Below are 16306 nucleotides of genomic sequence, written 5' to 3'. Positions count from 1 at the left end.
CCTGGAGATGTCTATGTCACTCTGCAGCCCATATTCTTGGAATTCAAAGTTCTCTGGCCTCTAGACTGCTGTGTGAGTGATAAGGGAACTTTGAGTCCCCCTACTTCTCTGCCATATTGGATCTCTGAATAATTCTTTTTTTTTTTAATGTTTTTTTTTTTTTAATTTATTTCTAGGAGAGAGAGAGAGAGCGTGAGCAGAGGAGGGTCAGAGAGAAAGGGAGATACAGAATCTGAAACGGGCTTCAGGCTCTGAACTGGCAGTCAGCACAGAGCCCGACGTGGGGCTCGAACCCACGAACCGCGAGATCATGACCTAAGTGAAAGTTGGACGCTTAACCGACTAAGCCACCCAGGCGCCCCGAGCCTGCATTTTCTTAAGCCAAATGACATTTCAGAGCCACTGGTTCAAGGACTGTTAGTCATCCACACATGCATGTGGATTAGTTCTAGCAGATTACCCATTACTCCACAATCTGGGTTGATAGCAGCTTCCCTGAGAGACCAAAGGGAAGGCGGGCAGCTGTCAAAACCTGGAGTACTCCAGTATCTGGGTAAGCTTGGGGGCTCAGAGCCACTGTGAGGATTTGGAGGAGGGATTGGAGGAAGCAGAGGATGCCATGGACATGGAAACCTCCCCTTCCTGGACCTTAATGATCCTGGCTTCCAGGCTCTGGGACCCAGAGGTCAGTTATAATATCAGTTAAATAGACTAGACTGGGAACCCATCATAGAATCCATTTTCCTCTCAAAGATATGTTACCCAAGTTCCAAACAACTAACCTAAAATGAGTTCAGGGAGCATGACCCTTCCATTCTGTGGCGTGGCTTGTCCCAGTAATTGCAAAAAGGGAGCCGTCTCCATGGTGTTTTTGTTATTTCCGCCCTGACACTTAAAGTCATGTTCTAAATCCAGCCAGTGGCTAGGGACCACTAATGACCTAGCAGAAATTTCTACTGCCTGTTTGGTTCCTCCTTCCTGCTGCTCAAGCCTCTTTATCCTGGTTAAGGGCCTGTTCTGGAATGTGGGCAGAACAAGATGGAGGCGGGGGGAAGCTAAGAAATGAACAGCTGCAGGGAGCAGCAATCAGTTTTACTAAAATTGCATTTTCTACTCTGGAAACAGTCAGGGTTGTGTGAAGGCAACTCTGTTGGCCATGCCTGGAGTTCCAGTAGCAGAAACTGGTTTTACTTGGGTTGGATGATGCTGCCCTCACTGCAGTATGATGGGGGCTGCTCTCAGGGGCGGGACACTGAGTTTGGTTTTGGCTCTTGAAAGCACTTATTCTCTCCTTGGGCCTCAGTTTCCCCTTCCATAAAATGAGAGTGTTAATGATTTCCAAAGTCTTCTCTGGCTTTATCCATTCTGAGAGTCTGTCATCCATGTCATTTCAGTGTCTGCGATGTGGGTAATTATACAAGTTAAACAGGAAGTAGGATGAGCTCTCTTAGAGAGCATGATTCCTGCTGCTTGCTAATTATGCGTTAATCAGGGTACAATGCATATTCCCACACCATACCAGTGATGGCAAGGTGTGGGTAAATTCACCCAGCTGAGCATTTCAGGTGTGGGAACAAACCCAGCTAGATTCAACTCCTGTCTCTTGATTCTCAGAGACTGACATTTATTTCTCAAATACTTGCAAGGTGAATTTAGGAAACCATCAGATCCAGCGTTTGATCCAAACCCTCCCTTTCCAAACATTTTGAGCCAAGTACTATCCTCCATTGTCCCATGATGTTTACAATCAAGGGGTCAGGGGGAGAGAGTTAAAAATAGAGCATGTTCTAGGGGTGACTGCAATGCTCACAGGCACCCTTTCTTTTTTTTTTTTTCCCTGAATCCACACATATAATTTATTTATTTATTTATTTTTTCTTTTCTTTTTTTTTATGGTTGAAACTTTTTTTTTTTTTACAAATAGTTTATTGTCAAGTTGATTTCCATATAACACCCAGTGATCATCCCCTCAAGTGCCCTCCTCCATGCCCATCTCCCCCCTCCCCCCCACACCCATCAGTCCTCAGTTTGTTCTCAGCATTCAAGAGTCTTTCATGGTTTGCCTCTCTCCCTCTCCCCCACTATTTCCCCCCTTGGTCCTCCGTTAAGTTCCTCCTAATCCTCCTATACGTGCAAACATATGGTATCTGTCCTTCTCTGCCTGACTTATTTCGCTCAGCATAACACCCTCAAGGTCCATCATGTTGCTACACATGGCCAAATTTCATTGTTTCTCATTGCCATGTAGTATTCTATTGTATAGATAAACCACATCTTCTTGATCCATTCTTCTGTTGATGGACACTTAGGCTCTTTCCATGGTTTGGCTATTGTTGAGAGTGCTATGAACATTGGGGTACATGTGCCCCTATGCATCAGCACTCCTGTATCCCTTGGGTAAATTCCTAGCAGTGCTATTGCTGAGTCATAGGGGAGTTCTAGTGTTAACTTTTTGAGGAACCTCCACATTGTTTTCCAGAGGGGCTGCACCAGTTTACATTCCCACCAACAGTGTAGTAGGTCACAGGCACCCTTTCTTAGGATTTCCCAACTTATAGGCCCTGCTGAGAGACAGATCTAGATACCATATTTGTACCATGTAATGTCTCCTCCCTACATTCAGTTGACTGGTGAGAAATCCAGTTTTTTCTCTCAAGACTTAAACCAAGAGATGCAGTAACTAATCAGTTGGTGGTGGGCTTTGACCCTACCATGAGGGCCACCAGCAAAAAGAGAAAGCTGGTTGTGAGTGAGAGAGTTCCTGGGGCTGATTAGAAGGACCACTGGGTTTCTGGATGTCTTCTTTGGAAAAGTATCTATTCATATCTTCTGCCCATTTCTTCACTGGATTATTTGTTTTTTGGGTGTTGAGTTTGGTAAGTTCTTTATAGATTTTGGTTAGGGTTGATGGTGGGGCAGGGGAGAGGGGTAAGTGGGGGATGGGTATTGAGGAGGGCATTTGTTGGGATGAGCACTGGGTATTGTATGTAAGCGATGAATCATGGGAATCTACCCCCAAAACCAAGAGCACACTGTACACATTGTATGTTAGCCACCGTGACTATAAATTGTATTAAAAAATAAATTAAAAAATAGGGACCACTGGGTTTCTGAGAGCCAGAAAAATGAGATCTGGTTTCTCTAACTCCATTTTCCATTTTTCCTAATTGTCCCTCATCTGGTTCCCTTGCCCCGAGTTTGCCTGTTAGAGTCTTGCAAGGTGGTCCTTTCCCCTGAGCTGGTGTGAAAGGATTTCTTTATTTTACAGCTGTTGTTCCCTCACATAGCTGGAGATCAGTGCCCCAATAGATGCTGAATAAAGTGCAGTCGGAACACAGAAAAGAGGGGATCAGGGAAGGCTGCACAGAGAAGGTGACACTGGAGCCTGGTGGAAGGTGAGAGTAAATGCAGTCCACCCTTGAACAACATGGGCTTCAATTGTGCAGGTCCACTTACATGCTAGATTGCTTTTGATAAATACAGTACAGTACTGCACATGTATTTTCTCTTCCTTATGACTTTCTGAAAACATTTTCTTTTATTGTGAGAATATAGACTATAATACATATAACATATAAAATATGTGTTAATGTTATCAGTAGGGCTATGTTATCAGTAGGGCTTCTGGTAAATGTTAGGTTATTAGTTGTTAAGTTTTCAGGGTTTCAAAAGTTATATGTGGGCTTTTGACTGTGTGTGGGTTCACCACTATCAACTCCCATGCTGTTCAAGTGTCAGCTGTATTTGTCGTGATTTTTAATTACTGAAACTAAGCAGTTTGCTGCTTGGGCAGAAGATGATAGTGGTGGTTTTATAATATCCTACTCGAGTTGTACCAGTTATCAGTTATCTTCCTTCAAGGATTATGTAGCCTGAGTTTTCCTAGCTCTTATTTAGTAATGACCTAAACTTCTCACAATGCTGAGTCCTTGGAAATAAGTGAGCACTATTATTCTATTATGTTGTGGATGGATCACTATTTTGGCCATTGTTTTATGACTTGAGAGTTTAGTTCCAAAGTTTGAACTAAGATAGGGTCAGGCATCTACCCAGTAAAGACTGCTGAAGATCTTTCCTTTTTGATTATAATGATGACAAAATGCTCGAAATGGTTCATGACTGGCTTATTCTTGTCATCTCAGTCCTGGATCCTTGGCCCAGAAGCCCTGCTCTAGAACCTGCAATTTTTTCAGGTTTTTTTTTTTTTGCCAATGTTCTGGGCTATTCCTTGGCTTGTGATGGATGAAAGCCACTTCTTTTATATCCTGATCCTAAGGTCAGGACTAGACCAGACCTAGACTCTAGACCTAGATTAAACCTGCCAAGGCTCAAACCTTCATGGGCCTTCAGATCATGCAAGAAATGAGTATCTGCGCAGCATTGGTGTGGGCTGTCAGGGAGTGTCATTGGAACTGGGCACACATGGCATTCGTACCATTCTATCCTGCTTATACTTTCCATTCAGCATCCATCTCATTTCCTCTTGAATTTCAGGTGATTGCCTACAAGTATGTTTTCTGTATTAGTTTACAAGCTTCCTAAGAGTAGGATTATGCCTCATTTATTTTGGTCTCACCCTGGCACAAAGCATAGAGCTTTAGTAGGCATTCAACAAATGTTTGTTGAATTTTATTGAACAAACTCCCTCTTACTTCTGTCCTGTTTGCAGATGGCCAGGTATGCTCTGAACAAGTAGGAGGCAGAACCTGATTTAGTTCAAAGTCAATTTGGGAAAAAAGATATTTTAGTGGGATTAAAATAAACCATGCCATAACTTAATAACTCAATAAGGGCATTCCTCTCCCTCTACCCCCAAACATTTGCTCTCTTCCTACCTACTAATTTTCAGGTGGAACAGTATATATTTACAGATAGTCCATCTGGGCATAGACACACTTTAATGCTGAGGAACTGCCTGTGTTATTCACTAATTCCTTTAAACTAATCTACCATATAAACTAAAAGCATATCTTCATTTTCCTCCTGATTTGTGACTCATTAAGTTCACATTCCCAAAACCATAGAAGAAAATGTCTTGTTAACCACCTAGTATGAAATCAGGAAGAACAGTTGCCAAATCAAGTCAACTAACCACCTTAAATCTACCCAATGTTCCATTCTCAAGCTAACAAGCTGATTCAGGAACACAGTGAAGACACTGATGGGAAAGCAGCCTCCACTGATGCTCAAAACCACACTCACCCAAGTTTCTACACCCAGGGTACCACCTGTTGATAACCCACTGGATCCATAACAAAAGTACTTGAAATGAGAACAGGTGAACCAATCAAAATTTTAAAACTTATCAATTCCTGCTGCAGACTTGAGGCTTGTCCCCAACACTAGCACTCGTGATGGCAGCCCTTGTCTGGACAGAGAATATAAAACCCTAGCATGCCCATTTTACTAAGCCACTCTTGCTCCTGTGTAAGTGCAAATGAAAAACGCTGATGCTGCTTCTTTTTGACATTGCTTTTTAATTATGGCCATCAGTAAATCTTTTTATCCTTGAACAAGATTTGAGAATGGCCGTAAGGCGGAGGCACTATTCCTTAGAAACTAGGCCAACAGAGAATGGTCTTTCACACTCTATACCTCTTCCTTTAATCTGCTGTCAAAAGCAGAAACTTTCTCTCTTTGAGTAGCTGGAAGCAGACGGCTGCACTTGAGTTCCATCTGGAAACTCTATTAACACACAGTTTTACCCTTGAGCTGCCTTACTGGCTACTGTCACAGAAATGGGATCTCTCCCTTGTATTTTTTTTTTTTTTATTTTATTTTCTCCTCTTACCACTATAGTGGACTGAATGGTTCTCTCCCTCCCCCCCCCATTATATAGCCGTATTATTCTCAGAATCTGTGAATGTTGCCTTATTGGAAACTAGGTCTTCACAGGTGTAATTAAGGATTTTGACATGAGAAGATCATCCTGGATTATCCACATTGACTTTAAATCCAAAGATAAATGTCCTTATAAGAGGCAAAAGAGGAGAGGACACAGAAAAGAAGGAGACAACATGATTTTGGAGGCAGCTATTGGAATGATGTGGCTACAAATCAAGGAATGCTAGCAGCCACAAGAAGACAAAGAGGCAAGGAAAGATTCTCCCCTCGAATCTCTGGAGGGAGCATGGCCCACTGATACCTTTATTTTGGGCTTCTGGCCACTGGATTTTCTGTTGCTTTAAGGCACCCAGCTTAGTACTTTGTTACAGCAGCCATAGGAAACTAATATGCCTGTGCTGTCAGTCTCAAGTGCTTCCAACTTTTCTCACTTCAACACCTTGGAATCCAGAGCAGTCATGAGTTTTTGCTCAGTTGCTGTGGTATTTTGGGCTGACTAGTTCTCATGTGTAATCCCTAGACCTGAAGTATTAGCATTACCTGAGAGCCTCTTGGAATGGCCCCACCTCAGACCAATTGAATTGCAATCTGCAGTTTAACCAGATCCCCAGGTGATTCATATACATGTTCAAATTTGAAAAGTACTAGTAGGAGAATCTCTAAGGTGGCAATTAGATCTTTTCTCCACCTGGAAGAATCCCAATTTCTTCATGTTAAATATGGTGTGGTGTTAAATATGGTTTTTATATGACCATATAAAAACCAAACCAAATCAAATTTTTTGGTTAGAAATTTATACTGATGTGTTATAGATGACATGGCATGATGTCTGGAATTTGCTTTACAAGGTTCCAGAAAGGGGGCACCTAAGTGGCTCTGTTGGTTAGGTGTCTGACTTTGGCTTGGGTCATGATATTCCAGTGTGTGAGTTCAAGCCCTGCATTGGGCTCTGTGCTAACAGTGCGAATCTGCATGTGATTCTCTTCTGTCCCTCTCTCTCTGCCCTGCTCCCTTGCTCATGCTTCATCTCAAAATAAATAAATAAACTTAAAAGAAAAGATTCCATGGGGTGCCTGTGTGGCTCAGTCGTTTGAGCATCTGACTTCAGCTCAGGTCATGATTTCATGGTTTATGAGTTCGAGCCTCGCATCAGGCTCACTGCTGTCAGTGCAGAGCCTGCTTCAGATCCTTTGTCCTCCTCTCCCCTTTGCCCCTTCCCCACCTGAACATGCTCTGTCTCAAAAATAAACATAAAAAAAAAGTTCCAGAAAGAAAGGAAGGCAGGCAGAAAAGAAGAAAGAAAAGTCCAGTGGGTGGAGACAATGGAACAAGATTGCCAAAATGTGGAAAAATTATTACAGCTCGGTGATGGGTACAGGGTGTTCCTTGAGCAATTCTCTCTGCTTTTTCTACATTTTAGAAATTCGTGTAATGAAAAGTTAGGAAATACCCTAGTTTTTCAATTTCAGCCTTCCTTATTTTCAATTATTTTCATAACTTCTTTATTCCTTCCTTGTGGAAATGATTGGTGTTGGAAGCACATCTTTTCTGTCTCCATCTGTGGTTTTCTTTGCTATGTTTCATCTGTGTTTGGGGCTTTGTGGACTTCTAGGACTTTTTTCAGTGGAGAGTTGTTTCTAGGGGAGCAGGATGGGAGCTGATTAAAAGGTTTACATCTTCTAACTAGGTTTCCAACAACATCTGCTGGGCTTGTGCTGTTACCAGCATCAGGGATTTAATTTCCTTTCCCTTTCCTTACCTCTCTTATCTCTTTCAGACTCTGTTTTTTTCAGTGGTTAGAGTGTCACGTAGGTGAACTTTGGCTCTCTGATTTACATATGATTTGCATATTATACCTCTAGTTCAAGGGTTCTCAACTATGGGGTGATTCCTCCTCCCCTACCCCCACCAAGGAACATTTGTCAATGTCTGGAGACTTTTTTGGTTGTCACAACTGGGAGGGGGTAGGGATGCTGATACCATCTAGTGAGGAGAGGTGAGGGATATTGCTAAACACTCTACAATGCACAAGACAGCTGCTTAAGACAAAGAATGATTTGTTCTAAAATGTCAGTGGTGGGACATTGGGAACTCTGCTCTGGTCTCAAAGACCATTCTTCCTTTGCTCTTGTCTCAGGCAGAAGGAAAGGCAGATTCATGATTGGTTATGACATCCATGAGGAATTTTTACCTCTTATAGGTTGCTTTTGGGATAGAACGTAAGCAACTGATCATTTGTACAAATTGTGCTCTGCCCACCTCCAGGGGGCACCACCCACATAGCATTTATGAGAATAGCTCTTCCAAGAATTGTGCTGTACACAGTCTACATGGTTACAAGTGGTGGTTCTGATTTTGGAGTTGTTCTGGCGGGGTTCTGGAATTAGGAGAGGCTTAATTTTCTGACTGGTAGGGATCTTGAGCCTACCATCCAGTGCCCTTCTAAGAAAGGAAAAAATGATGAGTAGAGAGGACCTCACTTTTATCCTCCACCATCGTCTCCTTATGAGCATCCCCTTTCACCTCTGATCCATATGTATTTGACTAGATTTAAAATTGTTAAAGTATAATATCACAGCTTACATTTTCTATAGCCTTTGTCTGAAACATGGTGGTGATAGCTTCTTATTTTCAGTAGGTTCCTTGGGGGAGAAAATATATGCTGCTGCCATAAGACTTCCTATCCACCCACCACTTGCTTGGCGGGATTTCCTTAGTTTCAGTAGCATAACTTATTCTCACTGGTCCTCAATCACTTTGCAATAAAAACTGAGATTGCAGAAATGTTCACTGTCATTACCAGTGATGGAGCAGTAAGTACAGGCTTCTGGAGAGAGAGAAGGAATCGGGTGATTTAAACTAGCAGAATGAGCTGCTAACCCTCAGAGAATGGCTTTTCATTTCAGTGAGATCTCAGGGGAATTGGGACAGTTTGGGGAGACTGGGGGCACCATGCTGGGAGGTGGCTGTTTGCAGGTATGGGTACTGCATCCACAGGGTGCCCCACAGGTGAGGCTGTGATTTCTTGAGACTGAGTACTGGGCCACTGGATTGTACACCCCCATCCCTATGTCATCAGTCCCAGGCTGGTGTGGTAGACCTCGGTGCTCCCTGCTAGTCCTTCTTCCATTGCTCTTTTCTCTGATAACAGTTCTTGTCTTTCCGCTGGGAACCCACCGGCCCTGAATTGCAGTCCACCTGGTTTGTGTGAGGCTTGCTACCCCCCTTAGCCCCGAACTAGGGGTGGACAAGTAGTTTCAGCTTGGGTGTTCAGCATTGTTCCACCCTCCCCTGGGTCACAGTGATTGGTTCTGAGAAATAAATTGGTCCAATGAGAGCCAGTCTTGGACATTTTGTGGTCACTCTTAGAGACAGAGAAGGAGAGGGAGAGGGAAAAGGAGGGAGATCGATCATTGTGATGACATAATTTGAGGATCTGGATTACTAATGCCTGTATTTATCAGTTAGTTATGTCTTATGGTACTGTTTTCAGTTGAATTTTGTTTCTCAAAAAAGATGGTGAAGCCCTAAGCCCCAGGTCCTCAGAATGGGACCTTATTTGGAAATGGGTCATATATAGATATGAGGTCATGCTCATTAAGGGTGGGCCATGCATTAAGGGTGGGCCCCTAATCCAAGTGACTTGTTCCCTTATAAAAAGACAGCCATTTGAAAACAAAGACACAGGAAAAATTCTGTGGATTGGATGGAGGATAGGAGTGTGGCATCTACCAAGCCGATGGATGGCAGAGATTGCCAACAAACTGCAAGAAGTGAGGAAGAGACAGGAAGGGTTCCTTATGGATTTGAGAGAGAGTACAGCTCCATTAACACCTTGATTTCTAACTTCTGGACTTCAGAACTGTGAAATAATAAATTTCTGTGTTTTTCTAAGATTAAAAATTTTTTTAAGTAATCTCTACACCCAACATGGGGTTTGAACTCACAATCCTGAGATGAAGAGTCACATGCTCCACCAAATGAGCCAGCCAGGCACTTCATAATTTTCTGTTGCTTTAAGCTGCCCAGTTTGTGGTACTTTGTTATGGCAGCTGTAGGAAATGACTATAAATACTTTCAAAATATTTATTCTCCTCCTTCTTCTTTTCTTCATCGTCTTCCTCCTCATTTTTGCCTAAGCAACAGAAAGGGTCTAATACTGATGTGGTGACACACTATGATTAGAGAGCCCAGTCTCCATGGACATTTATTGCTCCTCTTACATCTACCCTTGGGGTTAAGGGGTTAGCCATAATTCTGTGGGCTTTCTGGAACTTCACTCTGGGGCATGATCCCCTGTTACCTTTTGTCTTTACACAAAGACTGATGCTCACCTCCTGTTTATCTAAGCCCCATTAAGGGCCTGTTTGTGCTAGGCAGAATTCCAAAATTGTTCCCAAGGTTCTTGTCCTCTGATATATATGCCTGGTTTAATTCTTTTCCCTTGAACATAGGTGAGACCTGTGGCTTGCTTCTAACCAAGAGAACATGGAAAAGCTGAAGAGATTTTGCAGATCCCTTGAACCCTCATCAGTTCAGTTTGAGTTAATCAAAAGGGAGATTATCTAAGTTGGGCCTGACTATTAGGTGAGCTCTTAAAAGAGGATCTAGAGCAGGGAGACCCTCTCCTGTGGCATCAAAGGAGGAAGCTGCCATTAATTCTACAGCTGCAGGGAAATGGATTCTTCTAAGAGCCATGAGAGCTTGGGAGAGGACCCCATCACAGCTGACACCTTGTTTGTGACTTTGTGAGACACTGAGCAGAGGCCACAGCTCAGTGGTGCTGACTCCTGGTGTCCCATGGAAACTGAGAGATAATACATGGGTGTTCTAAGCTGTTGCATTTATGGTAATTTGTTCTGCATCCATAGAAAAGTAATACATCATTCTATTTTAAGAAACTTCCAGGTATGGAAGCCCCACTCTGTATGTGTGTGTGTGTGTGTGTGTGTGTGTGTGTGTGGCATGTAGTTTGGGGATGGGGGTTATGAAGCCAGGTGAGAAGAAGAAAACTATGTTGGAGGAAGTAATGGTGCATTCAGTGGGGGAGGGGATGAGCCTGATTAATGTGCAGACTTACCGAGTGCCCAGCTTTGGGGAGCTGGAGGGAGAATGTCTCCTCCAGTGCCAAGGCTTGCTTTACACTTGGGAGCTTCTGTCCTAAATAGGGGCTCCACTTCCCTCTCTTCTAGGTGGTGCTTGGGGAGCCAATACTTGGAGGAAAAATATACATTCTTTGTAAAGATGCAAATATTTTCTTGAGTGCAGAGGTGATGAAGTAGGATATTTTTAATTCATAGCAGGTTTTGAGAAATCCTCTCTACGTGAGTCTTTTGTTCAGGATTTCTGTCCTCCCTGCTTCAAGGAGAGGATGCCATGGGAGAAAGCATGGAAAGCAGGTATTCCTCTTAAGCTCTGCCCCTAAAGGGAGCCGTAGAGGAGCTGCAGTGCAGAAAAAGGTTTGTGGGGGGACACAGCCAAGTGAGAACACATCTCTCTGTCTGATTCCCTGAGCTGCCAGAGAAAGGAAGCAAAGGGACAGAAGGATCCACATGAAAGGGCCTCTTCATCTTTCTCCCTGGCAGAGTTGCAGAGAAAAGGAAACAACCCCTGAAAAGATCTGTGGGATCTGGAAACAGAGGGGACATGAGCCTGTGTCTTGGGACAAGTCCTAGGAAGTGGCAAGACCTTGGAGTCACTTAAGTGCATAATTGGCCATTGTTCCCACTGCCAGGTCCAATGGAGATGCTAAAATAATTGTCGAATGAAAGAATGAATATGTTAGAAGGCCTCTAAAAACTATCCAGGAAGACTTTCTTTACCAGCAACAGGGAAAGCTGATGAGGGTCATGTGATTCTGGTTCCAGGGTGAGGGCTGAGATACCCACACGTCTAACGGCCCCCCCCCACCCCCCCCGCCCCAAGGAGGCCCTGCTGCCTAGATATGGGCTGCAGATTCCTTGGGGGCCCAGAGTTCTAACCTTGGGCAGCCAAGTCAGCTGTCTTAGGGAAGCTTGCTCATGGGTCCTTGTCCCTGGGTCATGGCTTCTCCTGGCCTGAGACCACCTGGTCCCTGCCCCTTGAACTCTGTCTAGGAAGCTCAGGGGAGTGGCCAATAGCTTCCTGGACGTGAGCCTGTATTGGAGCTGAGGTGTGAAGCAGCACAGCAGGCTCTTCCTCATCACCTCTCTTCTGTGTTACATTGCCCCGAGGTGTTCGTAACAACACCAGTTAATTGGTCGTTGAGCTAAGAGAGCCCCCTTTATCATAGTTTGTGTCAGGTCTACACCCTGGAATCTGATGAGGTCTTTGGGTGCTGGCAGCACAAATTTTAACCATTATTTTTTCTATTATGGATGATTCTTTCGCACTTTGGAGTTAGACAGAGGTCTGCTTGAGCTCAGCTCATGAAGACAAATGCTGGGGGGTTTTCTGGGTCTGGGGTGGCCTCTGTTTCATTAATACAACATATTCAAGATATATACCCATTGTCTGGAAGCTCTGAGGATGGACAACACTCAGAGGGGTTTGGAATGATTATTCAGAATCAAAGACACTATGGGCTATAGTCACCCTGGACGGTAGGGATTGAGGAGCAGGTGTCTGGAACCATCCAGGGCTGAGTTTGAGTCCTGCCTCTGCCCCAGAAAAGATCTGTGCATCTTTGAACTTCAGATATCTCACCTGTAAAGAGGGTAACTCTCCTGATTTCATATCACCATTACAAGGGTTGAAGGATCTGATGATCATGGTACCTTCTTGGCCTATTGATAAGCCAGGTATTAAATTCAACCATTCAGGACAGGGGTTTTCAGTTGGGGCCAGTTTGCTCCCACAGCAGACATTGGGCAATGTCTGGAGACATTTTAGGTTGTCACATCGGGAGGAGGAGTGGGTGTACATCAGGTGGGTGTACAGAGCAGGGATGCTGCTCAACATTCTACGGTGCACAGGATGCTCCCTCCCCTGCCCCCAGCCCAGCCCCAGCACAGAGAATGATCTGGTCCTAAATGTCAGTAGAGCTGATGTTGAAAAACCTATTTTAAAGTTGAAGCAGAGTGAAAGTTCACTTGCTCAATAAATGGCAGGTCTACTTATAAATAAGAAGGTTCAAAGGAACATGTTTTTTTCCACAGTGGGTGAATTAAAAAGATTATTTTGTGTATAATGCTTTGTTATTTATAGGCAATACATTTCACATGGTCCAAGATCTAAAAATTATACAGGGAGTACAATCCAGTCTCCTACTTTGTGCTCTCCTTAGAGGAACCAGTATTGCCAGTTTCTTGTTTATTTATCCAGAGGTCCTTGATGCATCTAAAAGTAATTGTATGCACATATATACACATTCATATTATATCAACATATATGTTCGTGCTACATACATTCTTTGCATCCTGCTTTTGTCACTGAATCAATTTTGGAGATAGCTTCCTATCAGGGCACAAAAAACTTTCTCATTTTTTTTTTTGAAGGTTAACAGACTATACCATCCTATGGATATCTGGTATTTTATTTAGCCATTCCCTTCTGGGTGGATAGTTAGGTTGTTTCTGTTCCCTTGTGGTTACAAATGCCAATGCAGTGAATAACTTTGCATGTACGTCATGCATCGTTTTCTACCCAGCAGATATATATCTGTAAGATATTCCAACAAGTGAAATTGCCAAATAAGAAAATTTGTGTGTTCCTGACTCTATTGGGTGTTGCCAAATTACCCTCCACTGAAGCTCTACCCATTTCCATTCCCCACTGGCAATGAATATAGATGAGGAGGTACAGTGATTTTATAATTTTTAAAATTTGCTCTCACTGTTTATATCTTCTCATCGAAAATCTTCTGGGAATAAATAAAAAGTGGGCATGCCTTATAGTATTTTGTGCCCATCACATTCTCAGTGTTCAGGGACCCAGAATTTGCCCATGGGAGGTCTTTTAAGTGTTATGAAGTTAACGTCACTGGGAAGTAGCATTCGCTTTCTCCAGAAAAGGGCTATTTAGTTCCTGCTTCCTGGCACTAATAGTTCCCAAATGACTTGCCTCTCAAAGAGTTTACATGTAAGAAAATCTCTCTCAGCAAATCTCCCTCTGAGTGGATGTTCAGCTTATTTTTTAAGCTTCTGACTCAAGGGCCCTTTTGCGAGTCTGACAGAAGTGATAAAACCCTCTCCCCCGAAAAGGTACCAGCAGTTTGTATATCATTTCAGAGGCTCCCAGAGCTGCCTTGGACCCAAGGGAGTGGTTTTCTGTATAGGGGTGAGGCTCATACTGCCAGGCACCACTCTGTACTCCACAAGAGGGGTTTGTGGATTCCAGACTCAGAGCTGGGAAGAACCAGTTCCATGTATCCAGGGAGACCCTGGTTCCAGGCGTGGCTTTCTGCTTGCCCATTTCTTGGCCAAGTGACTGATAAGTTATTTGGCCTCTCTCAGCTTTAGTTTTTTTCATCTGTGGAATGGGGACAACACTTGCTTTACAGTATTGTGTTGGAGACATTGAAGCCTAAGCACCCAACACATGGCTGGCTTCAGGCCCATGTTGGAGAAAAGGAAGCTGTTGTTATTCTTGCTATAGTGGAGTCCTTTGCATTCTGCTAATTGGGATTCTGGAATGACCACATTCCTTCCTATCACAGAGACCTTGAACATGCTCTTTCCTCTGCCTGGAAAACTTTTCCTTCCTTTTGTCTCCTGAACTCTCCATCTCAGAGAGCCTTTTCCTGCTTCCAATTTCAAGTCAATTTGCCCTTGGTTTCTTCTGGAGAAACTCTTCCTTCTCAGTGACTCTCCCAGTTATAATGAGATCTGTTAGTATATTTTCTTGTCTAATGTTGTATCCCCCACTTGGGCTACATGTTCTAGGTAAGCTGGAACAAGAGCAAAGGTGCTGAGGCAGGTGGGGACTGGGCAGAGGCACAGGCAGGTGGCCTTTGTGATCTGGAGAGAACTGTGTGAAGGAAAGAGAGATAAGACAGGAGAGAGTGGATCAGGGGTCAGATCATGGGGACTTTCTGTGCCACAGAGAGACAACATTTGAATTTTCTTCATAGAGTATTGGTGTCCCTCTAACTCTTCAATAGTAAGCCAGGGAATCCTCTAATCTAATTGAGTTCTTTAAACTTTAATGTTTTATTATTTTTATAAATTTCTTTTAATAATTTACTTTTGTCTTTTCAATCATTTTTTTAAATGTTTATTTATTTTTGAGAGAGAGGCAGAGCGTGAGTGGGGGAAGGGCAGAGAGAGAGGGAGGCATAGAATCCGAGGCAAGTTCTAGGGCTCTGAGCTGTCAGCACAGAGCCCACTGGGGGCTTGAACTCACAAACTGTGAGATCATGACTTGAGCTGAAGTCAGACTCTTAACTGACTGAGTCACTCAGGAACCCCTAATAATTTACTTTTTGGAAAAGATCACCAGCCACTGTGTGTAAGGCAAGGTACAGAGTGGGTGGGTCTGGGGAACAGGGAGCAGAGGCTAGGGAGGCTGCAGCTGTGTGGTTCTGATTCTGTCTGGAGGCTGGGGCTCTGTAGCTAGTGGGGTTCTAGCAACCAGAATATTCTAAGCTAGTTCTTCTTCCATTTGCCTGAAGTGCCTTGATCTTCCAAGAGCTGATTGAGAATGGGCTCTGTCTGAGGGAATGACAGATCCTGGGGCTTCCACTAGCGTTGGCAGACTGACTGGAGAGTGGAGCTTACCTGAGATGGTGGTGAAGTGAGATGGGGAAGTCATTGTCACGAAGGGTGGTGTGAGGTACTTGGCCTTCACGCCCTCCTGGGCCAGGCGGTCCATGTTGGGGGTGTTCACATCCTGGTCGTAGTTCCAGCGGAAGCCATCGAAGGAGATCAGCAGCAACTTATTGAAGTTCTTCCTCCCAGGGACAGGGTGGCAGCTGGCCCAGCCCAACAGGACAGGCAGCATCAGTGTGAGGATCCCAAGCCCTGTCATGCTGCAGGCACCACACATCACAGAGTTTGTGGGCCTGCTCCCATTTTCTCCCTTTTTTATCTGTGGTTGAGCAAAGTCCAAATTGATAAGTCTGCCTGTGTTCCATTGTGGATCAAAACACCTGGAGTGTAACAAGATGTCATGTTTTATGTGATAGAAAGTTCCGGAAATTGATGGTGGTGATGGTTGCACAACATTGTGAGTGCATTTAATGCCACTGAACTGTACATTGTAAAATGGTAAAAATGGTAAAATTTTATGTCATGCATATGTTACCATGAAAAAAAAAGTCAAACCATGTGAAATATTTTGGACTTTTATATCAATTACACTATTGTGAAGACTTGGGGAAGTAATTAGATTGGTGCTTTCTTTTGCTCAGTATATTCTATTTTTATAGGGAGAACAAATTATTGTTCATTATGACCACGAAAGCAGCTACCATGGATTGAGGGCCTGTGAAGGCCAGAAGCTGCTATACATTATCTATTCACTTAATTAAAAAAAATCCTAGGTG

At 43.6% G+C, this 16306-nt stretch overlaps 1 protein-coding gene across 1 annotated transcript in view; it reads right to left on the bottom strand.

Annotated features, from left to right (window-relative positions):
- The window catches only part of LOC120236470 (ectonucleotide pyrophosphatase/phosphodiesterase family member 7-like), a 37812-nt gene extending 22023 nt beyond the window's left edge, over positions 1-15789 (bottom strand). The window contains exon 1 of the mRNA XM_039239297.1: positions 15540-15789. Coding sequence (XP_039095228.1) covers positions 15540-15789 — 250 coding nt within the window. The remainder of the gene's footprint in view (positions 1-15539) is intronic.
- Positions 15790-16306: the final 517 nt, after the last annotated feature.

Source organism: Hyaena hyaena, unplaced genomic scaffold, assembly GCF_003009895.1.
Source record: "Hyaena hyaena isolate Hyena2069 unplaced genomic scaffold, ASM300989v1 scaffold_155, whole genome shotgun sequence".
Taxonomy (NCBI): domain Eukaryota; kingdom Metazoa; phylum Chordata; class Mammalia; order Carnivora; family Hyaenidae; genus Hyaena; species Hyaena hyaena.
The sequence above is the reverse complement of the archived record's forward strand: the minus strand, read 5'-3'. Positions and strand labels throughout refer to the sequence as shown.